General features: G+C 39.0%; 2 protein-coding genes across 8 annotated transcripts in view; both read right to left on the bottom strand.

Annotated features, from left to right (window-relative positions):
* Window positions 1-85: 85 nt before the first annotated feature.
* Sply (Sphingosine-1-phosphate lyase) lies at window positions 86-3283 on the bottom strand. 4 transcript variants are annotated; one of them, XM_076821288.1, is made up of 9 exons: window positions 2919-3283; window positions 2660-2810; window positions 2360-2575; window positions 2086-2294; window positions 1777-2013; window positions 1486-1695; window positions 1185-1423; window positions 833-1100; window positions 86-765 (listed from the first exon to the last, which is right to left on the bottom strand). In XM_076821288.1, exons 2-9 carry the CDS (start codon window positions 2802-2804, stop codon window positions 637-639), a joined length of 1653 nt encoding a protein of 550 aa, XP_076677403.1. In that variant the 5' UTR covers window positions 2805-2810; window positions 2919-3283; the 3' UTR covers window positions 86-636. The 4 variants fall into 4 exon arrangements, with proteins under 4 accessions (XP_076677403.1, XP_076677404.1, XP_076677406.1 ...); XM_076821289.1 differs by having other exon boundaries at window positions 2925-3283; XM_076821291.1 differs by having other exon boundaries at window positions 3035-3283.
* Window positions 3284-4152: 869 nt separating this feature from the next.
* Window positions 4153-24829, bottom strand: part of Tusp (WD40 superfamily protein Tusp) — a 56432-nt gene continuing 35755 nt past the window's right edge. The window contains exons 3-16 of one of the 4 annotated variants that reach the window (XR_013086492.1): window positions 17664-17846; window positions 16467-16574; window positions 15111-15276; window positions 14215-14483; window positions 14037-14125; window positions 13807-13941; window positions 12124-12523; window positions 11713-11890; window positions 10031-11648; window positions 9555-9668; window positions 9262-9484; window positions 8764-8943; window positions 8513-8686; window positions 4153-7980 (exon numbers count right to left, since the gene is read on the bottom strand). Coding sequence is in view for 2 of the 4 variants with exons in the window: in XM_076821031.1 (XP_076677146.1) it covers window positions 8570-8686; window positions 8764-8943; window positions 9262-9484; window positions 9555-9668; window positions 10031-11648; window positions 11713-11890; window positions 12124-12523; window positions 13807-13941; window positions 14037-14125; window positions 14215-14483; window positions 15111-15276; window positions 16467-16574; window positions 17664-17846 (3780 nt within the window). In the remaining 2 variants the exon portion in view is untranslated. Of the gene's footprint in view, window positions 8006-8512; window positions 8687-8763; window positions 8944-9261; window positions 9485-9554; window positions 9669-10030; window positions 11649-11712; window positions 11891-12123; window positions 12524-13806; window positions 13942-14036; window positions 14126-14214; window positions 14484-15110; window positions 15277-16466; window positions 16575-17663; window positions 17847-24829 lie in introns of all 4 variants that reach the window. The other 3 variants (XR_013086493.1, XM_076821031.1, XM_076821030.1) reach the window with 3 other exon arrangements.

Raw genomic sequence — 24829 nt, 5'->3', positions numbered from 1 at the left:
CGTCGAACAACGAACAATATCGAAACAATTTTGTAATTCACTTAAGGGTATATAGCATTAAGATAAATATAAACTTCGTCAGTAATACCTTATAAATGAAATATATTTATTACAATGTTTTTATGTTACACATGCTCCCTATAAAAATCAGTGTAACAAATAAAATATATAAAATACAAGATACATAAATATCTCCTTCGGTATAATTTTATTAGTATTGACAAAAACGTGTTCGTTGAGACAAAAAGTGTGTGACTCGACATAATTCGTGTCCAGTGTTATGTGTCAGATGTTTTTGTGGAATCTATAAAAATACTGTTAAAAAAGGCATTATTGTGATTAAAACTTTACTTAAAAGTGTTTCCTTAAACAGGTAACAATGCTATTTATACAAAATATATATTACACGATTGATTTGCGTTTATTAATAAAAGTATGTGGAGGTATTTTTAAGATTGTGTCCATTATGACTTTGTACGTATCATTTGAGCAACTGAGAAATTACCATATACATTAGAAACAAGATCATAATTAAAATTTCAAGCAGCCAATATCATATTGAGATTTTTATACAAATTAATGTTTTTTCACCGTGGCATTCTTTAAAAGCTAATCGCAAAATCACAATTATATTAATTACTGCGGACCGTTACTGATTGCTTTTTCATCTTCGGGTGTATAATACATGGAATCTATAAAGCATTTCGTGAAATCGCTAACAATACTTCTGTCTGGTATGCTTTGACTCATTCCATAAATAGCAAGCTGAAAAACAATATTATTATATAATCGTCTTACATTTTTCAAAGTTGAATTACACGCGTATATTTACCTTTCCTTCGACTGGGGTTTGGGGATTGTTCATAATTATATTCAATTCCGTTTCAACATCCTCCAAAAATTGATCTGCCACACCAGGCTGCGTGTGAATGTAAGTAACGCAAAGATGTATACCGGAAGGGAATTGAAGTGTATTCAGGTTCCACCCCTTGGCATTCAAACCTTCCGAAAGTGTATAAATATGAAAATCGTTCGATCCTAACGCAATAACGGAAGTAGCTGGAGTGCCGAAAATGAAAATCCCGTCCAGCGTTCTCAACCTGCAATCAGTTTAATGCGTATAGCTGTGCAAAAGAAGCAAACATGGCGCAAAATTGTGGAAAATTTAAAACTCTGCTACCTACTTTTGCTCAATGTATTTGGTAGTTTCTATAATTTTCTTTGTCGCATCTAAATATCCACCATAACCGAAATACATCAACGTAGCCCAACAAGATGCTATAATTCCACCAGCTCTTGAACCATTTATCGTTGGAGAGCCGTAAATGCCACCAGGCCAATCAGTTGATATAGTATATTGATGATGTCTGTACTTTTTACTCCTATAAAGAATAATTGAGGAGCCTTTTGGAGCATATCCATACTGAAATAGCAAAATCCAGCTTTACACTTAAAGTCAAATGCACAATTTTATTCTTTCTTTACCTTGTGCGTATCAGCTGATATACTGGTAACTCCGCGCAATTTGAAATCAAAGGGCGGAAGGTTAAAGCCAGCGTCTGGCATGAAACAAATTAAAAATCCACCAAGACAAGCGTCAACGTGGACTGGAATGTTATATTTCAAACCCAACTCAGAGATTGCTTCAATATTGTCCATTGTTCCATATGGAAAGTTTGGCGTTGATCCTACCAACTGTTACAAAGGTTAGACCACCGCCGTATCTATCGACGTAATTATAATTTTACACAATTTGAGGGACATATGTTTCTTTACCATTATTGTATTTCCCGAGATAGCTTTCTCCATAGCTTTAATGGAAACAGTGTAAGTATGTGGGTTAACAGGTACCAAGCGTAGTTTAATTTTCAAGTACTGAGCAGCTTTGTCGAAAGCGGAATGTGCTGTTACGGGTATTACCATTTCTGGCTTCTTGATGCCCTTCGCTTCTCTCGCGTAGTCCCTGTATGCTTTACACGCTAACAAAATGGACTCTGTTCCACCGGTAGACATCTATAACAATTTTATTACATTTCAAAGGGTTTTCGCTTTCCACTTCGATGGTCGAATTCAAAAGAAACGTACCGTGCCGCATGAATCTTCGTCACCGTGGAACAAATTGCAGGCTATTTTAACTACTTCCGCTTCCAATTTGCATATCCCAGGGAACACGTCAGGGTGCAAGGGATTTGTATACGATGCGATTCCATAAATGTTTCCCATTAATTGTAACAGTGTAGTATCAACTCTATATACAGCACCAGATACTTTACCATTTTCCCAGTCGTAATCACCTAAATGAACATATACACATGTCTCTTTGTGTCGGATGGGATAACACTTTTAATCTTCGCTTTACCTAGCTCAACGCACTCCTTTACTCTTTCTACTATTTCGCTTGATTCCAGACCATCATTTGGAAGCCTTAGAATAAATGGAACAGTCTTCATTCTCTCCAAAGCCTCTTTCGCAAATGTTGAATCGATATCCCTTAATTCTTTATTAACTCGGTCTCTGATGGCTGGTATGTGATTCAGTAAAGTAAAAAATTGCTTCTTCCCTCGTTCTACAAGGCCTAGAAAGTAAACGAGAGTAGGTTTCAATTACTGAACCTAATCTTGCTTGCAGATATTCGTATTGCGTAAGTATACAGGCATACTTTCTTCCTGGAAAACAAAGTTCCACAACCAAACTGTAGTTAAGACAGTTGTACTTGTTATAGTTACTATTTGCCATGGCTCTTTGCCTTGAAAGTAATTATTTATAAATTCCTTTAAAGTATTTGCACCATGAACATACCACATATTTACCTGAAAAAGAAATTCTGTTCTTTTAATACATATAAATGCAGTAATTATGTCACATGTACATTAATATATGCTGCTACTAAGAAACCTGTATAAAATATACATGCTTACACTCACTTTCTCCTACTCAATCTCACTTTTTCGTACAAGCGCACTCTTTCGTCTCATTCTATCTCTCCACACACAGCACTTTCTCTCTTCTTTCTTTGTTCCCTTAATCTACTTACTCATTCGATCGTTTCAAGTAACATTGACATCTACTTCATACAATCATTAATCATTAGGTGTACCCAAGTGCCTTCAGTTCCAGAATACGTACCAAAATTATTTAAAACGTGCTGCGCATTGAACTCTAATGTAGCTTCGCGGGAAAATAAACAGTATGAATAACTCGAATAAATACAACAGAAGCTAGCATTACTCTACAATAGCTCGTTTAACAAGATAAAATCAGGTAAAATGTAGCTACTCAGAATACTCACAATGCTGACGTTCTATTGCTAGCAGAATGATTTCTGTACGCAAGTATTTACTACAGATGGCAGCTCTAAACTGTTCTTCGCATAGATAGCACGAACTCTGGATCGAACCTCGTAATCACCATATTTTGGCAAATCATTCTGTGCACGATACCAAATATAGCTTTATCTGGCAAAATAATGTTATCTTATCTAGGTAATCATTTCGTTTTCGTTACTTAAATTTTAATACCTAGAACCTGTGTATATCGTTGAAAAAAATATTCGTCGGTTCAATTATACGTTGAGACAAACTATGAAAAAAAAATTGAAACCGACTTCAAAAAAAATAAAAATGCACTGAAAAGTACAAAATAATATTTTCCCTTATTTAATCTACGACTTTCAATTGTTTTAAGTCGGCGCCAGATTTACACCGTGCAAATGATGAGGCGACGACATAACAAAATTGAGAGTCGTAGATTAAATAAGGGAAAAAATTATTTTTTACATTTTAGTGCATTTTTATTTTTTTGAAGTCGGTTTTAATTTTTTTTAAAGTATTATATATATATTTTTATATATATATGTAACAAATAAAATATTTTTAAAAAAATAATAATAATTAGATGGCAATAGTCTTTATTAACCAGAACTGGCAAAATATTGGGCTAATATTGATGCAGCACGGGATGGGACCACCGGGGCATCACCCTCTTTCGAATAAAAGAAAGATCATCAAAATCGGTTCATATGCTGAGGAGTTATGCGGGGACAAACATAAAAGAAAAAGAAAAATACATACGCGTGGAATTTATAACCTCCTCCTTTTTGAGGTCGGTTAAAAATTAGTAGAAACCAGGAGGAATGAGAGTATCATTGCCGTGTAGAATTTCGTTCTTTATTTACAAATATTCGATAATCATCAATGTATTCGGTAACAAAATTTGCATTGCACGTATACAGAACGATCGGTTCAGCACTAATAAGATGGGAAATCAACAGTTTCACTGTAGGAGAGAAAACAATATTCATACCATTTGCACACTATGTGACTCGTGTCGTTACCCTATAACACTCAGTCGCAAAAGTTTCACACGTGACAGCGTTTTTATAGAAGCGTAATTTTAGCGCGATATTACGCTCAAGAAAAACAAAACGCGGTGTATTAACAGAAAGAGACATCATAGGGTACTATGTACCTATGAATCAATGTGTGTTAGGTGAAAGGAATATAGCAAGCTTCCCTCTACAACTCTAAACGCTTGTCCACCTTGATATGCACAAAACCTTATTGCACTATGGCCTGGTCAAGATCTATTTGGCTGTTCCAGATTACTTTGTCTACTGTTGACCATATCAGGCTACACTTCTACTTATACACCATACTAAGTAGCTATATAACTTATCTGACTATTGTGTTCGAAACCTGTACAGAAATCGTCCCTGGGCTTTTGATCCTGGACACACAAGCACGTTCTCGTAGCTACATATAACGAGCTCACTATATTCCTTTCACCCATTGTACATACACAATAATCTGACTTGAGCTTGGCCGAGCATTTTAGAACTCAGTCACGGTTCACGCGTGCTGCTACAAACGTCTGGGTCGGTTTATGCGGATATACAACATACAACCCATCGAAATAACAATTGCTGTGCAACAGCAGTGTCGAGCAACTTTTTACAATAACCACTGACAGCTTCCGCACGCTACTTTGGCATACAACACACTATCCCGGTTAAGTTACATAAATATAGGCACTCTATTCATCGCCAAAGAAACGTTCTGTGATAATCCGGAAATACTATTATGGTTGAGGTGGAGTCAACTAGCCGCTCAAGGCCGTGGACAGTGAGTTGCACGAGACGTGTGTCTTAAGCCGGGGATCCACCTGGAAACTAAGCTAAGCTATGCTATGCTACGTTTTAAAAAATTAGCTTTAATACATTCTCATGGAACCGTTTCCACCAGAAGCTAAGCTAAGCTGTGCCACGCTGTGCTATGTTTTAAAAAAGCAGTTACATCCTTTTCCACCAAAAGCTACGTTTCTGTGATATGCCTTGCTATGTTTCCGAAAAATCGCTCACGGGGCAAATCTCGAGCTACCCCGAGAAAACATGGCACAGAAACGTAGCTTTTAGTGGAAAAGGATGTATTGAAACTGTTCTTGTAAAACATAGCCTAGCGTAGCTTAGCTTAGCTTTCAGGTGGATTCCCGGCTTTAGTTCTGCAGCATATCTGTTTGCGCAAACAAACTAGAGATCATGGATTGGTGATAGTAGCCAAACTGTATGTTGGGGATAGGCCATTAGCGGTTTCGAACAACCAGTTGACTTTGTTTCGGATATACAATGGAGACTCGATAATCCGAAGTGAGCGGGGCTCAAGCCAGCTTGATTTATCTGCAACTCGAGTTAAGCGAAACACTCGCATACGCACACTCGATGTATTTGAACTATCGGTTTAAGCGCAACTTGGACTATGAAGACTCGGTTTATCATCGGCTTATTGAGGTTCCACCGTAGCAGTGTTTCCGCGCAAATTTCCATTACGTGGTTAATCATAATCACAGCGTTGATTATTGAACCTTGGCGGAGCTTCAGGAGAGTAACTGTGTGAGAAAAATTGCTCGCGATCGATGTGCGAATGTTGCCTGCTGCGTGACTCAAGCTCGTTTTGTTCGGCAGATGCAACGAAGCGTAGATATTAAAAATAAACGGGTGACGTTGCTGCGGATTCTTCCATATCAAAATTTCGTGCAAGTATGAAAAGTGGAATCAACCATCGTGGAATCTTGGTTTTAACGTGATTCTTTATTTTTATTTATTTATTTTTTTTTTGCATTTTTCGCTCTTTTTTTTAAAATGATTTCTTACACACATCGCGTTCTCGTAAACAACGGAAAGTCTGCAAAGGTTTCGTACAAAACGTTCCTGTTCGATAGAAACCCGCGAACTTATGGCGAACTTCAACGATCACTCTTGAAAGGATGTTAAGCCGCGATCACGTGGTTCAGGCAATCAATGTTGGTTAATCTAAATGCTCGTTAGCTTTTGAAACTAACATCTCCTCGCGTGATACAATTTCGCCATGAGTTTGCGGTTGATGTTTCGCAGCTGAAACGCAACGGTATGCAAACCAAAAGCTGATGAAGCACTGATGATACATGTAGGTATATACGTGCTATCGGCTACTGGTGATAGTAGATAATTCAGGACAGAACGTTGTCTAGGAACCAAAACAATCGTATGGTCTAGCGACTTTATATACTGACCATTACTGTCAATACGTGGCATAAATATTTATTATCGCTAACTCGTGAGCATGGGGCGGCCTGAACAGTAACTATAAACGTCGTGGGAAAGGGGACTAATTCTAAACACCTCCAGATCGAGACACTCCACGTAAACATTCGTGGGCGATTACTTTTGAAAAGAAGTATGACTGCAACTTGAACTAGATTCGTCGCTGACAAAAAATCCAACCTATTTCTTTTTCTATAATACTTGAGTAAACATTTGCACGATTCCGAAGATTGTTATGCTTGCAAATTGAATATTGTTAGCCTGTATGTACCTACACGGCAACAAAAACTTAGAATCATGTCCACTAGCATCGTCTTATCATCGTTTCAGGGTGCCCCGCTCTCGAAATTTTGACTCGACGAAAAAGCATCCCTTCAAGCACTTCTCGCGTAGGCCTGAAATCGATCATCCACGTTCCTTACAATTAGGCGAATGAAATACAACGACCATGGGTTAAGTACAGACGACAGTTAATTTAATGCGTGCACACATTGGCATACAGGCGAATACTTTTTCTCCCTCGCGCTAAATCTGGCATCCTTTTCACCCCCCCGTCTGCCCCGCTTCGGCGGGGACGAACACAGGCCGGACGTGTTAAACGTTTATCATTTAGCATTATCGTTAATTTTATAATATCCGTTAAGAAACATTTAATCGAACAACATGAAACGCTCGCGTGGATGTGCGAGTCCGTCAATATATATGTATATAAAATTCGAGTACACCCGGCGGACCGCAAAAATGAACGAGGTGAACTTTCAACAGCATTACTAGACTCCAACGTGTCGCATAAACTATACAAAAATGAGCACTCGAAGTTGGGAGAAACGAAATATTTTGGACGGTACGACGAAGAAGCATTCAACGAAATCTTATTGCACGGTTCCATGCCACAAAATCTTTCGGTTCCGCTCAAATTCAAATCGCTAGCAACTGTATTCTTCTTTTTTTTTTCCCTTCTGTATTGCTAAGATCGCTCGAAGTGACGCGGTTGTCGAGTTTACTTTTTAGCTTGAAGGCGTTTGGTTCGAGAGGACTCGCTTAAGGCCTCAAGAAGATTTTTTTTTTGTTTTCGCGCTACACGCAAGGCCATGTGCTTTCAGCTCGAGATCTCGGGCAAACAAATCTCTATCGTGGCAATGGCCGTTTTCTTTTTCGACGCTCGCTCGTTTTTCTTAAACGACTTATTCTAGCCCGTCACTAGTTTTAATAATCGAAAGACATGTGGCTCTATTACACGCTTAAAAGCTTGTATTTAAAGGTTGTCTTTCATTCTTTGTAACTCTATGTGTAGCGTAATGTTACAGCTTTAGTTTCCCTATGATTTGTTAGTTTTCTTCTCCTTTGTCATTTGGACGAATATCTCGATTTAATTACAGCATATATTCCGGGTAGCATTCTTGGTACTCGCGTCCCAAATTTCGCACGAACCTGAAAATCAATTTTAGGTGATGCAAAATTTTTAACAGCTTGATTAGCCTTTTGTATCGAAGTGTATTCCACAAAATGTTTAAAGGATTATGTACTTAAATGATTCGATTGGTCAATAACATATTAAGTGTTCAAAAACATTCAGTAAAAATATTACTGTATTTAAATACATGGAATTTCATTTGCCACTATATTGCGCTCATTTTTCAGAAGTATCCAAAAACCAGATCCTCTAATTATTTTAAACAGCGAGTCCCTGACATTTCGCTAGACTCTCGTAATAGACTACCACATTTCTTTAATTATTGGTTAAAATACTTCGATAATTTTAGTCCATTCTTTAATGATAGAAGTCTCAGTACACTATTTCATCTTTCCTTTAGCAATACTCATTTTAAAATCAAAGGAAACGAAGAATATTAAATTGTGGAATAAAAGATATTATAAATATTAGAATCGAATTAGACTCATCATTTGAAATTAATAAAATAAACCATCCGAACAAACATACATTAAGAATATTAACTGCATACTTGTATCAAATGAAGTACCGACGACTAACATTTACTTGAGCCGTTGTGTAACGTTGGCCAAGGCGACGGCAAATGCTTGTAAAGCGCTGAAAGGATATTGGAAATCTAGCGTGTAGGCGTTCCCATCTATCCTTCCGAATTGCATGACCTGCCGCAAGATTGAAACAGATGTGGTTATTCAATTTCGAGTGGCTGAATTATAAGCCCGGTAAATCGAGTCCTTACCTGTCGGCCTTTGAATTCAATTTGAAAGTTCTTCGCGCTTTCCTGAGTGACTCTGCCACCGAAGTCGAGTTGATATACCTGGCTAGATTCGTTCCACATAGGCGCCTTATTATGCATCACAAGCTCTCGTCTCACTGATTCTGATTTGTGACCAGATATTACTACTCCCTTTTGCTTTAGCTGCACATAGTAATTACAAATGCATTAGTACTTCGCAAAGCCTCCTCAGGGAGGTTTGAGTTGTATTAAAATAATGTCATCATAGATCGAACAATATCATCTGCTAATTGGGTAAGAATATCATGTGTGTCAAATAGAATAAAAAATGAAATTGCATTCTGTACATAGGGGTTGATATATTTCTTATCTTCTATGAATCATGTGATTTCCACATTTTTTATAAAATGTTTCTGATTACTTACTAATTAACAAAAATTTAAATAAGAATAGTACACCTTTCCAGTATGTATTTCATTAAAGTTCATGTAAGTTTATTACCTTTTGGCGTAATTGAGCCTTTTGGAATGTCTCGAGGTCTCTGTAGCTCGCTGACGAGTCATCTTGAAGTAATCCTTCCTCGTCTGAACTTTCACCCCGACTCTTCCGCGTTTTTCTACTTAACAAAGGACTCGATAGAAGTCTTCTCCTAATTGGCGAGGCTGATGCCGGTCTTTTACCTTTCTTTGAGGGTGCAGGACTACTGGGAGAGCTTCTGGGCAATCTAAGAAGAATATCAATTGTTATCGGAGAGCTAGTTCATTGAATGGTTTCTGTGAAACAATATATTTTACCTGGACGATGGACGGGGTGATGGTGGTGGCAAAGAGTGACTTTCGTCAAAGTCTCGGAGTCGCGCAGCGAGACCATCCAAGGATGATGCTAATGATCCGCTTGGACTGGATCCTCTACAAGTGCGTTACAGAAATTTTAGCATTGTTTTACTAAACTACTCAACTAAATTTTAGTGTCTACACGTGTGTAAGAAATTACTAAATTACTCGCTACTCGTCTAAATTACTGTACGTGTCTGAGTCAGCTTTTGTTCAGAGTTAGCATTGAACAGGAAAAGTTGAAGCTTCCTGTTCTCCGAAACAAATGTGTTGCCAAACTACTTTGCATATCATCCTATGGTATACGGAAATATATTCATATATGCATTAAAATGGATCGCCCTGTGTACAAAAGCTGTTCAACGAGGAGCAACGATTCTAATATCAAAACTAAAAATGGGAATTAAATTAGCTTCGTCGTATCGCTATCTGCTTACTTAACAGGCGAATTGCAGCTTTCTAGTCGACTGAATTCCACGCTAGCTTTGACCGCGATGGCGCCCGTAACGTGCTGCGAGCATTGAACCAACGCCTCTATCGCGTCCGGCATTTCCTCCAGTGGCTGGGGAGCTTTCTCCTCGGTCGTTTCGAAATTAGCAGCCCCCGTTACTTCTTCAACGTGCTCGGGCAATTTAGGCGGCAAGGCGATTTGCTCGTTGGCGGGGAATATGTCGCTGGAATCCAGGCTCTTGGACTTGCCGCAGTTGCGGAGCCTCGGCGACTTAGAGGTCTGCTGTCCGATCTCGTGCTGAGCCTTGTTCTTCTTTTTCCTCTTGGTCTTCCTGGACACCAGGACCAGTCTCTTGTTGGGCGCCTCTTTCCGCAGCATTCTCAGCGCGACGTCGCAAGGGACCAGTTGCGCGTCGACCATGTCCAAATACCCGACGCTGCAACTCCTCACTATCGAGTCGTTCACGCAAAGTGGCCCGATACTGACTACCGTAGGCGTTCTGTGAACCACTCGCGACTGTTCCAGCACATCTGTTTCGCCACGAGCCTCGTCGTCGATAAATTGCATCTCGCTGGCTTTACCCGTCGCGGAACCGAAAGTGTTCGACTGGCTGGCGCTCGTTTTCCCACACGATTCGTGGCCCTTGGGGTCCTTGAGCTGCAACGTGCAATGCGAGCAAGATTGTCCTATGCACTGATCGATGTTCTCCGGAAACTGGTAAGAACACGCCGGCGAGTGATTGCTGGTCAAGTGTATGCCGTTCTTGTTAAAAGTGCCATTCTGGGAGTACGAGCTTATCGGTGCCGTCTGGCTGGCGCTGGCTGAACTGCCGTTCGCGTTGTGATTGTTTTTACCCTGAATACCGCTCACGTTGCTCGAGCACGCCATGTTGTTCAGACCGTTGAAGAATATTGTCTGGGTCTGAGGACCACCGTTGTTATTGTCTAAACCGTTCACAATGGAGCTTTGGGAGCAGCCGCGGCTGCTCGAGGCTTCCTCGCTAGTGGTTTGGCCGTTGTGCATGGACGTCGGGATGATGGCTGAGGGGCAGGATGTCAGCACAGTTTTATCATCCTGGGATATCTGGTTGAACTTATTATTCTCTAGCTCTTTCTTCGTAACCAAGCCGGTCTGTTGATCGGCTAGAGCAGACTTCATTCTTTGAATGTTGTTCGAGTAGTCTGCCCCTGTGTTCGAAGTCGCGATGATGGTCTGAGTGGGCGCAACCGCGTTCTTCGGAGACTGAAGGGCTGGGACGTCGCAGCATCTCGGCGGGTTGTGCCTCGGCGGGGTTCGGTAAGTGTTCGTGGAGGTGGTTCTTAAGTTCTCGTACAAGTTACCCATTTCCTGCAGGTCCACGTAGGGCAACTCGCTCTCGTAATTCTCGACCCTCGACAGAGTGGCAGGTAAGGCTTCGCTGGCCATAAATTGATTGGAAATTTGAGATTTTGGCCGGTTGGAGTTTAGGCGCGCGTTGCGGGGAGTCATCGGCGCGATCGGAGGGGCTTGCGCCTCGGAGGTGCTTCTTGTGGCACCTTGAAGCTCCTGGAACGACTCCTCCTCGTCTTCGGAAAATAGGTTCGGATTGAACGTTGGGTCTGGACCTGCGAGAGAAATGTCCCAGCTTAGGATTAATGGGTTTCTCGTTATTCGATCGCGATGTTATACCTGCTGGCACGTCGTCGCGCAGTTCCGTCATCACCAGGGTCATTTGTCGCGGTTGCAAATGCAGCAGCGACGTCCGATAAGTAACTTGGCCTAAGTTCGCAGGCACCGAGTCCGCCAACCCGTGAAACTTGAATTTTGTGCCCCAGATATTGGACGTTACTTCGACCAGCCTCGCGTGCTGCAAACAGATACGTCTTGCGACACTGCTAGTCACGCGACTGACTTTACTGTGTAGCCTAAGGCTCGGAGGGCTCGTTAAACTTTGCTACATCACGCAACCTTGCGTCGACTCGACGCGCGGCGTGGACTCTTACTTGTATTACACCGGGGGATATTTTCAAACGAATGAAAGTCACAGCGAGTTATAGCGACGAAGTTTTCAGCGGTATGAAAGTCAAAGTAAAGTGTTACCTCGGGCAGGGTGTCTACGTAAGTGAGGTCGTCACTCTCGTCGTTCAGTTTCTCTTCCCTTTTCCGCCTGTTCTTCCTCTTGTTCCTGGGCGAGCCGCACAGGTCGGCTGTGTCCCTTTCTGTATCGGATCCGTCACTGAACGACGGGCATTGCGATGTATCTTCAACGACCTGCAGAGTGTCCTGACTTTGCGGATCGAATATCACGAACTCTGGCCTGATTTTGCTTGTCCTCCTGCCTTTTAAAAGGGGCACTAATCCTCCCAGATATTCTAGATATAATGTGTAACATGGCACCGGTTCCACGGCATGCCTGAGCATGGTGCAGTGTAATCTTCCTCCTCCAGGGGGAGGTCGCGACACGAAGCGCCTCAGCTCCTTGGGTTCTGGTACCGAACATCTACAGGCAGAGTGGGATACGTTATTTCAGATTAAATAAGTTTTATTTGTTAATTCGTTAAATGTGAAGCAAAAGTGTGCTACAAATATTGTCTGCAGGATGTAGAAATCGTCAGTTGATGGTACTTTTTGTAATTTAGTGTGTGGTCGACATTTCATACAACAGACACTACGGTTGACTTAAGTAGCTACTTAAGGGGGGAACCTACATTTGAACGCTGAAAAGACGATGATTTTTTTAGAATTATTTTCTCAACAAATATAAATAGAATCTTTCCAAAACTTTAAGGGTGTTTTACTGTATATTCAGACGACAAGAAATTTTTTTTTATTCAATAATAATTTAGTTAATATTCTTTTATTGGTATATCTTCGTAGCGCAACGCCGTCGGAGTTGTCAAATTGTGTACATCCTATCGTGTTTTCAGCGTCCTAACCCAGGTTCCCCCTTAATTTGAAAGTTTCCTTGTATAATGATAACTTCAAATATTTTTTATGAAGGAAACACTTAATTACAGGAAAGTGTCTGGGTATTAGTGCAGAAAAGAATATTAAGTGGTCTGAAGTATATTCAAACTGCAAGGTTTTGAGGTGATAACAGGGAATGTCCATTTTTTTTTTGTAATTTTGCGATTTTCATCATATTTTTTGTGGCAACTGGGACTACAGAATTGCCGAATCACACAGAATTATAAAGTTCAAATACCCCGTGAGATAACGTTAAAGATTTGGTATACTGAGTAGAAACAGAAAATATCCACTCTGCACTGGAACAAAATACAGAATGTCCCAATTCTTTGCGTAAGCATAAGCTTCTGTCGTCAAGGTAAAACACGAAATTATTTAAGAAGAAAATTAAATTCGTTGAACCTTATTTCTTTACCGATGGACTAAAGTATTAAAACTTAATTTTCTCGATAAAGCTGTTTTGTAACATCCCTGTGTTCCCCCTTACTCTTGATATTAAAGATCCATCACGATACAGTAGGTAGACACTTTTCCCTTATACTTTGAATATTTCTCATTTATCTTCAGCTTACACTATGCTTCCCATACCGATAAGTACACAGTCCCGTTACGATAAAAGTACAGACATACACCCACGCATAAGTGCATGATACCAACAATTTAATTGTGCCTTATGACTTTTTCCACTAATGCTAACGGTTTCAAGGATACAGCCTGACCCAGTTGCGTTCGATACCTTGCATTTTAACCGAAGTATCGCAACGCAGATGCAATATGTATACGTTTCCTTCACCGATGAAAGTTCAGATGTTTTACCTTATTGTACTAGCGAAAAGTGCGGCGACGGATGCTCTCAATCTCGGCGGCAATGGAAGTTGCTGGACACTGGTCTCCCTTGTCAGAGCTGCTCTCACAGCCAGACGAGATAACAGTTGCAACGAGGCTACCCGCCTGTAAAATATATGAGCGGTATCTCAGATACTTGAGCATGATAGCGGGGCTCGGTGGCAAAAACAGTTATTTAAATACAGAGGAATACGTGTTACCTTGACACCCATGCCGCGTGGACACGCGCCCCGGTCGCGACGAAAAGTCTCCTGTCGTTGTGCCCCCACGTGAGCGCCGACACTGGGCACTGATATCGATAAAGGCAGAATTAACGTGCATTAGAAACGTAACGCCGCGGACAGATAAGCGGCCGTTGTTAAAAAGATATGTACGTACTTGCGTGTACGGTATCGCTGTTGTGTAGACAAGGGTGCCTGTGACCGAATAAAACTTCAAAAGGTTCGTGTACTCGTGCGGGCTGCTCTGCGGGCTATCCGAGTCTTCCGTTCCAGCGATCGCTAACAACTTTCTCGAATTACTCCATTCCGCGTGTAATGGCGCTTTTAGATTCGTACGTATAGTGATCGGCGAAACGTCGTCGAACGACCGCAGCATGACGATGTTGCCGTCAGCCAGGCAGACTGCTAGCACGTAATTCCTGTCGTCTGCAAACACGTAATGCTCCTTCTTCAATTGTGTAATTTTAGTGCCCTCTCTCAATCGACAGTGATGAACTGGAGAGTAGGAAGTTTACAGGGGTGTGATCGATCAGAGAGGAAGTCGCAAGGGTTCCTATCAAGGAAGTCTTTGAACAGTAGCAGTTTCTGTTTGATCTTGAAACGACTGTTAGGCGTAGCTGAAAATTCCATTCCGAAAGAGTTTGGTAATAGCTTAACCCAAGATGTAAGAATTAACCAATGGAAAGGCGTTACTGATGATTGAGTATCACAATAAAAATAACTATTGTATTCTCATTGATGAAACGTTACTATTTATCAGTACTTTTCTAATAATTTTAAGTTCTCTTTACCCAACTACATTACCCATAAATGAACTTTCATGATTGAAAGAAATTTCTAGTTCTTTCTGTTTATTTAACATCGATTACCTCGAGAATGAGTTCTAGAATGGGTTGAAATGCAATTTCTGTTAAACTAAAAGTACAGTACATACGTATACATATATACGTATTATTGCTGGAACGTTCGTGTTTAATTCGTTCGAATGCAGCAATTTAAAAGTTCCAAGCGCACAACGACGTGAAAACGTGCTATTTTACAGAAACCTAGTACCTCTATGAGATCTATCGTTCGTTATATCGTCATCCCCCTCTTCCATTGTAAACTTCTCGGCGCTCCAAGCCATCGAAGTGACACCAGCCGCCAATTGTACTTCTGATACCATCGCCCCGTGAACATCCATTACTATTAATTGTCCCGCCGTTGTTCCAAAATATACCTGTCGATGGACATTAATATTGTGTAGATTAAAAATATAACAGCAGTTGAGTTTGGTAACAGAATTAAAGCTATATATCAGTGGCTCCGAACTGGCGGGGTCGCGAAGTGTTTTCTGGGGGGCGTCGCCACTGTTTTTGGGTCTTTTTTAATATTAGTAAGTCAGAATTATATTCTGAAACGTCTATTTTTAATGCGTTCTCTTTACCTTATTAAATTTACTCACAAAAAAGTTTGGGAAACGCTGCTATATAGCTTTAACTGAGCATATATTTATAATTAACTTGTAGCTTTATTAACTAAGAAGATGGAGAATTCTTAACGAAATAAATGATAGTATTAACGAATCCACTACAACTATGCTACGAATTGTTAACGTTTAGTTTTTATAGAGACCTATTACAATTTAGAAGCAGTAATTTCTAGGCTAACACTGGGCTATGGCATTTTTTTTCTTCCCAGAGTGATAAGAGAACACTTTTGCAAACACTGAGAAATATCGTGTATTCCTTTATACGCGATGTCTATTACACCCCACCCATTTCTGCACATTTACGATTCATGTAACAGATGTTGGATGAGAATGATTTGGTTTCCATAATTTATCGACGTCAGAATCGAACAAGAAATCTGTAAAGAGAGACGTCTGGCAATGTAAACGTTAACGCGGATGCGATAAACCTTTTAGCGTCGTTAAGAAAGTTTTTACTTGGTAATAGACCCCTGACAGCTATGATAGAGTGTAATACTACACCGTACTAACGCGAGTACTTCGAGATTCCAAGCAGACGTCCACCTATCGTATTTCCCGTGTGAGGTATCCTTTAAAGTGGTGGATGAGGGTTAATGAAAATGAGGGTCATATTCGGTACTATATCGTACATTCTCGTTAATAAGAGTGGATTCTGCTGTTGATTTCGTTCATTAATACGCATTAAGACTACAGAACTGCGCGTCCTATAACCCAGATATTTTCCGTCAAAGTACAAACTGCGTGGATTCATTAAGCTTTTAAGGTCCTTCAAAAATTAGTATTTAGTATTTTACTGTATATACAGGGTGCAAGATTATTTTCCTTAAGCCGCGTATTCACCTGTGCACATTCGGGGCGAATGCACAGGTGAATACGCGGCTTTAAGTGAAAATATTAGGAGATTTCAAGATCAATTTTGTATTTATTTGACGATTTACCTGCTGGTCGTCCGGTGTCCAAATGCCACAAGTAATCGTAGCTTTATCGTTCAGCATCGACGACCAATACCTTTGGCCAGCGACGCTGCCAACTAGTACGAAGCCGTCCTGCAGCAAGAAACAATTCGTGCATTTCTTTTTCATTAATTGCAATAAAGTAAATGAAAATTCGAACCGAAATCTGCACTTCAATTAGGACAAAATTAATCGATTCTATTTTTCTTTTAACACAAGGGCAAACTGGTATGACGTAGAACTGAACTGATATTTCATTTCACCTGAGTTAATTATGCAACTTTTTATTAAATAAGCCAACTTTAACATATTATTGCTTATGTACAAGGTGATGTCTTTCTTCTACCTCTGCAAAGTTTTGCATGGTAATTTATAAATATTATAATCGTAACATTGTAAAAGCATGTATAGAAAAGAGTAATTTGTTGGCGACGCGAGGTTTCAATTGTTTTGCTAAAAATGAATTTTTAAATGTGGCCGAGCTTCGCTTTTCACTAGGAAAATGTGACCATTCGTGGAGTAGAATATTGATTTCAACCGCATTCGAATTATATTCGCATAAATATAATAATACTGAACCTATTACATGAGTTAATAATTTATTGCATAATTTAAATGTAATTTATTTTAAAACGTATTGTATTCCATATTACGTTTATCACGCTGCTGTTTTCAAATGAAATCCAATTTAACAAACAGGACGATATCTTCATCGAGTTTATATAATATTCCAACAGACACAACTTCAAACTTCAGCTCGATGCGTACAGTTTACCTACAATTTACATTTTATTTGAGCTCTAAATTGCATTGCCGCTTGCATATATTTCCTCGTGGAATAAATTATCGCGGCGTTTTGCATATAGCCAGTAGGATGTGTTTTCATTCGATTGTTCTCAGCTAGACATTCAACACTTATTTCCTTGAACTTCCAAGTGGCAATTCTAAAGCCACTTCAGGATTCAATTTTACATTTGTGCAGCTGTCATTGTTTATTGTACGTCAGGGTCTTCCTGACAAAAATTTCTCATATCTTTGCATATTGATACCAGATAAATTAATCAGTTCGACTGAAGTCAGACCGTTGGGCATGAAGTTCTTTTAATAAAAGAGCTTTCTTATCAAGGGCTTCCATGTGCATTTATTGCAATGAATTATTTGAAGTTTGACAGTGAGATTTACCCGGTAACATATGAGTGCCATTCGACCATCGTGGGACCACGAGAAATGAGTGACTGGAGTACTCCTGTCGTTGATCAGCTCTATACTCCATCTTCCCTCGTACTTGATCCATACAAAAATGATCCCCGAACTGTCGCAGGAGGCCAGCTTCTGGTAAGGCTCGTTCCATTTCACGAGTATCACCTGCGAAACAGAATTCATCTTCTTGTACTGACAGAGAATCAAGCTTTCAACACTTTCGACAAGTCACATTCACAAATATAAGGAATCACTGACTTAGAATCGCAAAATTATTTATCCAGTTTGAAATAAAAGTTTAACGAGAGCACCTATTATATTTTTCATTTTAGAATACAAATGATTTTACATACAGTGGTGATAGAAATAGATGAACACAACATAACAAAGATGTTTTATAAAGAGTATATGTATTAACTATATTTTAATCTGGTCTTTCAATATTATTGATTTAGATTGTACATTTTAAAACAACGAAAGAGGTCTTACTAGGTTTTTGTATTATTCTGGGGTTCTGTACTGTTTAATAGACTGTTGAACAGTGAAACCACAGTTAAAACACTACTACATTATAGTCCATGTGGAATTCAAGGAAGTCCTGGGTTTTCTGTGACCGAATTTAATTAAAGAATGCAAGATGTCAAGGTTTACAATTTTTTCCTCTTTTCGCAAAAGGACAATCTAATAAAATGTCACAAATCTCTCCGAAAATTAATGCTACCATCAATTCTGAGATTGCAGTAATATAATCGCAGAAATAATTGGAGTGCATGGTGTAGAACGACACTCATGAACTCTCAAGCCATCAAACTTGTTTATAGCCTCTCATTAAAAGTTCAAACTGGCTCAAACTGTTGACCACCTTCCTGTGTCCAGCCCTCCCCCCTCCTGTAATAGCACCTAACTATTGTACAGATGTCGTGGCTGTCTTCACGTTACACTAATTTTACGAGCTCAAGTAGGGTGGGTGTACAAGTAAATGAACACGCACCAGTTAATGAGAATTTTTCATTAAAAGGAGTAAAATAATTTATTAAAATAAGCAACTGATTAATTAGACACTTAAATAATTTTATAATAGTGTCCATTCATTACTCTTAAGTGTCCATTTATTGGTGGGTGTACCTTATACTTCTGCCATCTACTACACTAACTTCAAACCTGACAATTCTTCCTAAACGTGCCGAAAATGTTTTGCGAAAGGACGCACCTTACACCTGAAAATCCATAGCAGTTCTAACTTCAGCCACTCAAACACGATGGTACCCGATAATAAATCGTACCGTTCGTTCTCTCGCCAGATACTTCCTTTCCCATTTTTTGCATCGAATTAATAAGCTTCTTATTTATTATTTTACTCCCAGTAAAACTAAGTTACCATTGCCAAACCAAATCTGAATAACGTTCTGGGTTAGTTTGCCAAACCTACCCTGACGGCATCAAAGTCTCGGCTAATATAGTACGTTATTCACGACGTAATTTGCCTTAAGCGACGTACTTCAGACTCGGTGCGTGCACTTTGGCGCAGGACGTGTGACTTGAACCACGTCTGCGGGGACTCTTCAAGAAATACCTCGAGTAAGACGCGTCGGACGAGTACTTCCGACGACTGGGCAGTAATAGTGTCTTGAAAGAAGAAAATGAAGGCAAAGCTTCTTAAAATCGCACGCCTTTGAATTCTATGTGAGCAAAATTCTGCACAAAATTGCACGCGCAGGGAGTTGTTTTTGATTGAGCGGTGCTTGTAGTTTGGAAATTCATGGATAAGAGTGTGTTCTATCAAACGAGAATAAGATTTGTCGAATATCTATTAATTTGCCCAACTTCTGCGAAGGATTCAGATAACTCTTGCAGGGAAATCTTGAAATCTTGAAACACTGTAATTCTAGCAGCGAGTGTTGCCTCAAATTTTGTTACGAAATAGTACTATCATTGTAGTAATTATCTGCGAAATACTCGGCAGCTTTTTATTGACATAATTCAGCTGGAAGTCAGATGTCTTGCGAGCAAACGAAGTCTGCCTTTTGATCTTGAAGATTTCTCATGCACAGACATCTTTTGTTACTTGTGCTTACTCCTCTGCTCATCTTTTCACTGGGGAAGAGTATTACATTCGTAGGATCAAAGACTATCCGCGTCTCAGTGTGCAGCTGAAAGATTTGAACTTGCAGGTGCCTCCTTTCTTAGTCGAATGGCCCCTTAGTTCACGGTCTTCAATAAGTAAAACTAAAACGCGTATCTCCCTCCTAGCTACTCGTAATCATTTATTATTTACTTGCCATGTACATTTCAGATTTAATAAGAATCTATTAAAAGCTACTTTCAAGTTATTTAATCCTTGCCATCGTATTTCATATTTAATTACGCCTTTAGCCTTTTTCACTGTTTCACATCATGATTCATTATTCTTAATCGCATTGCCACTCCATTTCCTTTCATTCTCGCCGCTTCCTCATCATATTACATAAAATAAAGTATTTTTCGAATGTGATTACTGATTATAAGTGGGGACATTTTATATGGTCACATCATTTACTTGAGGCGTGTCAAGTTGCTCCTTTCTTTAAGTTAACTTTATTTTTCTTCTGGTATTGTGATAGAACATAAAAAACTAAACAATTTTTATACTCAAAGTTTTGTTCTATCTCGCACCCTTATAAAGTTATATTTAAAAATGAAAAAAAACGCCACAGCTTTAAGGGTTGATTTCACCCATTCAGAGTGAATTTCCGCAGAAAGAAAAGCTGCTTCTTGCATACTCAAATATGCTCTACATTCACGCGAAATTTCATTTAAACCAGAATTTTCTGGTTGGCGAGGTTTCCTTGCCAGGGAGATTTAATTGAAAGAAACTTCTCGACAGGTACCGTTAATATATAAAACGTTTAAATGCTACTAATTTAACAGTATCCGAGGATAACTTCTCAGAAGTATCATGGCCGCAGGTATTACCATAAAATCGAATTTAGAGCACGAGAGGCTGTTTAAAAATACCCAAACATTCGAGGAGGAGTAACTTTGGATGTTCAATCCGTGATAAAGGAGAGATGCATCAAAGTAGCGTTATAATTAGCACTCTGAAGCCCTTGCACGCTACGTGTCTGTGAACGTCATACAACAGAAAGCAAAGCACAGATATTTTCCGCGAATAATAAATCCAGATCTATCGTTAAGCTATCTTTAGTGGCATGTCATTGCACCGTCATGAAAGCATATTGCTGCCCATCGATCGATGAGCGTTGTCCATTTAGTGGCTTGCATGTTGGCGTATGATTTCACTATCTATATTCTACCTACTACATTTTAACGAAGGAGCCTTTCCGATACACGTGCAGAATGGTACCTAAATTCATGCTACTATGCCTGAACCGGGAAATCACCTGCGCCGCGAACATACTGTTTTTATTTAGGTGCCGCATTGACGCTGTAAAAAAACAATTAAAACAAATTGAAAATATTCTTATCAATTTTTGTTCTATAATATAAGAGTTTAAAGCTTATTAAATACTAAACAGATTCATTTCATTACATGTTGTATTTACTGAGAAATTTTTTTTTAAAAATATCTTAATTTTTCGATCGATCAAAGTAGAATACCCCCTTAATGAATTAATTTTTTCTGAATTCCACCGCTAATATTTCCATCAATGTAACTTCCCAAGAAGCAATGCTTAACGACAGATTGCTGTTGCTCGCAAAGATGTTGCAGCCTATAAATAGTGATTCTAGATCAATCGCTATTCAGTGTGCTTCTTGCTCGATCGATGCTCGGACACGTGCTTCAAAAAGACAAGGCAGAGATGGTAAGAGACTCGGCGGAACACTCGCAACGCCAATCGTGAAAAAGTAAGGAAGAGGATCTTGTACGTGACACGTGTGACAAGAAGGTACTTCGATCGCTTTACGTACACCATGGCGGGGCAACCTCACAGCATATGACGCTATAACTATACTCGTCAGCGTGGAAGAGCAGAGGCTTTAAGAGGGAGTTATTGATGGCTCCGTGGAACGCTTTTCACTGTACGGAAATTTTCCATCGCCGGCTGCTTTGATACTCCGTAAACTTGGCACCTCTTGCAGGTTTATGCGTACTCGTAATGATTAGCACCTTGACTGGCAACGAGCAGCCAGAACTGCACCCCAAGGCTGGCGGGCTTCGTGCGCTTGCCATCTGCGGAAAAGTACTGTACCTTGGTGCGAACACCTAACTCCATGGCTAAACCTAGGCGTTGCACTAACTGTTTTCGTTTTGTGTAAATAACTTCTTTCGCTCGATTCACGTGCACAAATTCAGCTGCGTTTACGTTTATAGCCGGTATCAAAATTAAGGGGAGGTTCCGGTCTGAAAATCGATTTTCTTTTATATCATTTTTCTAATGTTCAACCGTTTAAGAATACGTGCTTAAGAGGATTTTTGGAAATTCGGAAAATTCCTGGAGTTATAGGCATTTGAGTAGCGACGAATGCGTAAAACTTTAAACGCGTTTTTCTCGGAACAGTGTTCTTCAAATCGGTCGGACAAGTATCTCGAAAAGTTTTTATCCGAGTCGATTGAAACTTTTGTTATTTTGAAGAATATACTTCTGCGCAGATGAAAAACCTCTGACACTTTTTCAAATGGGAAAAAGTGATATTAAATTTCAAGTGTCGTTGTGTTGTCAAAAAATGTCATTTATGTCATTTTTAAACCTATCCACTAGGGAATTTCATGCCCTTTAAAAATCAGGTATTGTATTTTATTTCAGTTTTGGATGAATTTTGTGACGTCTCCATTTCAACAAATCTCCACTGCCATTTGCAATGATTAAATACAGAAAAATATATATATTTCTATAGTTTAAGACATTCTTAATACAATGCAAGAAGTCCTATTAAATTATCTGTGGTAATTTTCTTTTAATTAATTCCTAAAGATCACCTATTTTTATAAGCTCTAAACCGAAACCTCCCCTTAAGGCAGATGACATGGTGCTTGCAATAAAACTGCAAAGTTCGAAATTTTTTTAACAATGTGTTTAATCGAATTATTAAATCATTATTCAATGTTGCTGGCAATCAGGAGTTCAGTATGTCAGAGACTCTTCAAACGTAATTTTTATACATTCTTATATAATTGTATGCATAAAGGTAGTAAATAAAATTATAGGCCTAACAGGCATGACTTTGGGGGATAAATATAAATTTTCTATGTATGATTATTCAAAAGTGTGATTTACGAAAGGTTAAAGAAATTAGGGGAAATGTGATATTTCATATTAGAAGTCACTAATTAGCATTAACATGTAGCACGGTATATCAGGCAACCAGATCATTTTTTAACCACTTATTACACACAGTTATAGAAAGATCAATAACTGGCAGCTCGCGGCCAATGAGAAGCTAAACCTAGAAATCAGCATTATCTGAATAAAAAATTATTGAAATGAAGCATGGCATAGAAGCCAGTTTATCAATATGCTGTATATAAAGGATTCAAATAACCCAGTTACCCCTATACGAGAGATAACACAAACGGTTTTCACTTGAAGCGAATTTATTCAATAAATACGGATTCTTTACTTAAACAACTTTGTGTAGGTATCCTTTTTTTAATAAGACCTCTCTTTTCATCTGTATTTGTGTTATTAAAAATAAGTGCACCCACGTTCACTTTAATTAATGTTCTGATCCATACAATAACTTCGAATATAAGTTATTACATTTGCATTTAATGCAAGCTAGCTAAATGTTTTTTTTTAAATTATTTATTGTCACATCCCCCGTTAGTGTATTAGTCACCACGGTTTATACCTATACATTACAATTAAAGTGACTAAGAAGCAATGCTCTTTGTACAATATTCTTGTATATGTGAATTAAAATACAGTTGCGTGCTACAGTTGGTGTAGTTATGTTTTGTCTTGCATATGATGCAAGATGTTTACTTCTTTATAAGAAGCATAAAGCCTTTTCGCATTGATTTTTATTGGCAAGCTAAATTGTTGACATGACTAAACGCGACGAATCAAATGGTACAAATATCTGCGTGACACATATGTGTCAGCGAGAATCAGCAGACGAAAATCGTTTTCCCTTAAGATAGAGCTTCCAAGAACCGGCTGAGAGTATAGCAATCGCGTGGATAATAAAATCTGGCGACCCACGCAGATGAAAAGTATGTTATAAATTGTCAGAGCATGACTGGCCCGAGAAAGTCAGGGAACGACAGAGGCGGAATAAAGGTGCTGATCGATAAGAAGCTATGGTTGCGTAGAATTCTCTCGTGGCATCGAAACCGTGCAGAATGCGAGATTGTGGGAAACGTCTGGAGCGACCAATATATTCGAAGTCGTCGCGGATTCCGTCTTCGAGGAAACATCGGTCTCTCTCCCAGCGAGATTTATACGAGTTTCTCTTCCCCAGACACTATTATATTATAAGAAATTCCGCGCAGAGATAGCGGAAAATTAAATAACTTGCGCGATAGAGGATAATATTGTGTTTATTCAGCTGAATACTTGCTTCTCAGCGAACAAAACGAGCGTAAAACGAGTTTTAGTCCTTGGTTTTAATACCGTCTCGATTAATTGCTCGCGAGCACGACAACGGGTAGGTACATACTCCGATTAACGTTCAGATATCACAGAACTTTCGCAGTCGTCGCTATATATGTACCTATGTTGATAGATCTTTAAAAGACACAATCTCTTGTTCCTAGTGTATTATTTATTTTAATTGCAATATTTTATTTTAAAAGTCGTCCCACAAATAAAATGACACACAGTCCTTGTGTTATAAAGATATTCGAAGACCTTACAAAGCCTTGATATGTTTTTCTTAAATTTTCTCTAAATTATAAGCAGTCGCAGTAGTTTGTTAGATAACATTCCTGCGTAATCGCTTCGTTTAAGCGATTTTCTGCGCTGTGAACATTATGCCCCACTTCGTTTGAAGCCTAGGTACTTTAAAATAATAGAGCAAATGCAGCATGCTATTTAAAACATATAAAGTGACTCTGAAATAATTCTGAAAAGCGGAGGTAAAATATTTCATTCATAATGTTCAATAATGTATAATTCTCGTATCTCTTAGCATTTCTATAAATATAATTTTGTTCAGTAACTGGTGAATGTATTATGTAATAAATCAATAATGAAACTACTTAGTAA

Source organism: Andrena cerasifolii, chromosome 10 (assembly GCF_050908995.1).
Source record: "Andrena cerasifolii isolate SP2316 chromosome 10, iyAndCera1_principal, whole genome shotgun sequence".
Classification (NCBI taxonomy): Eukaryota; Metazoa; Arthropoda; class Insecta; order Hymenoptera; family Andrenidae; genus Andrena; species Andrena cerasifolii.
The sequence above is the reverse complement of the archived record's forward strand: the minus strand, read 5'-3'. Positions and strand labels throughout refer to the sequence as shown.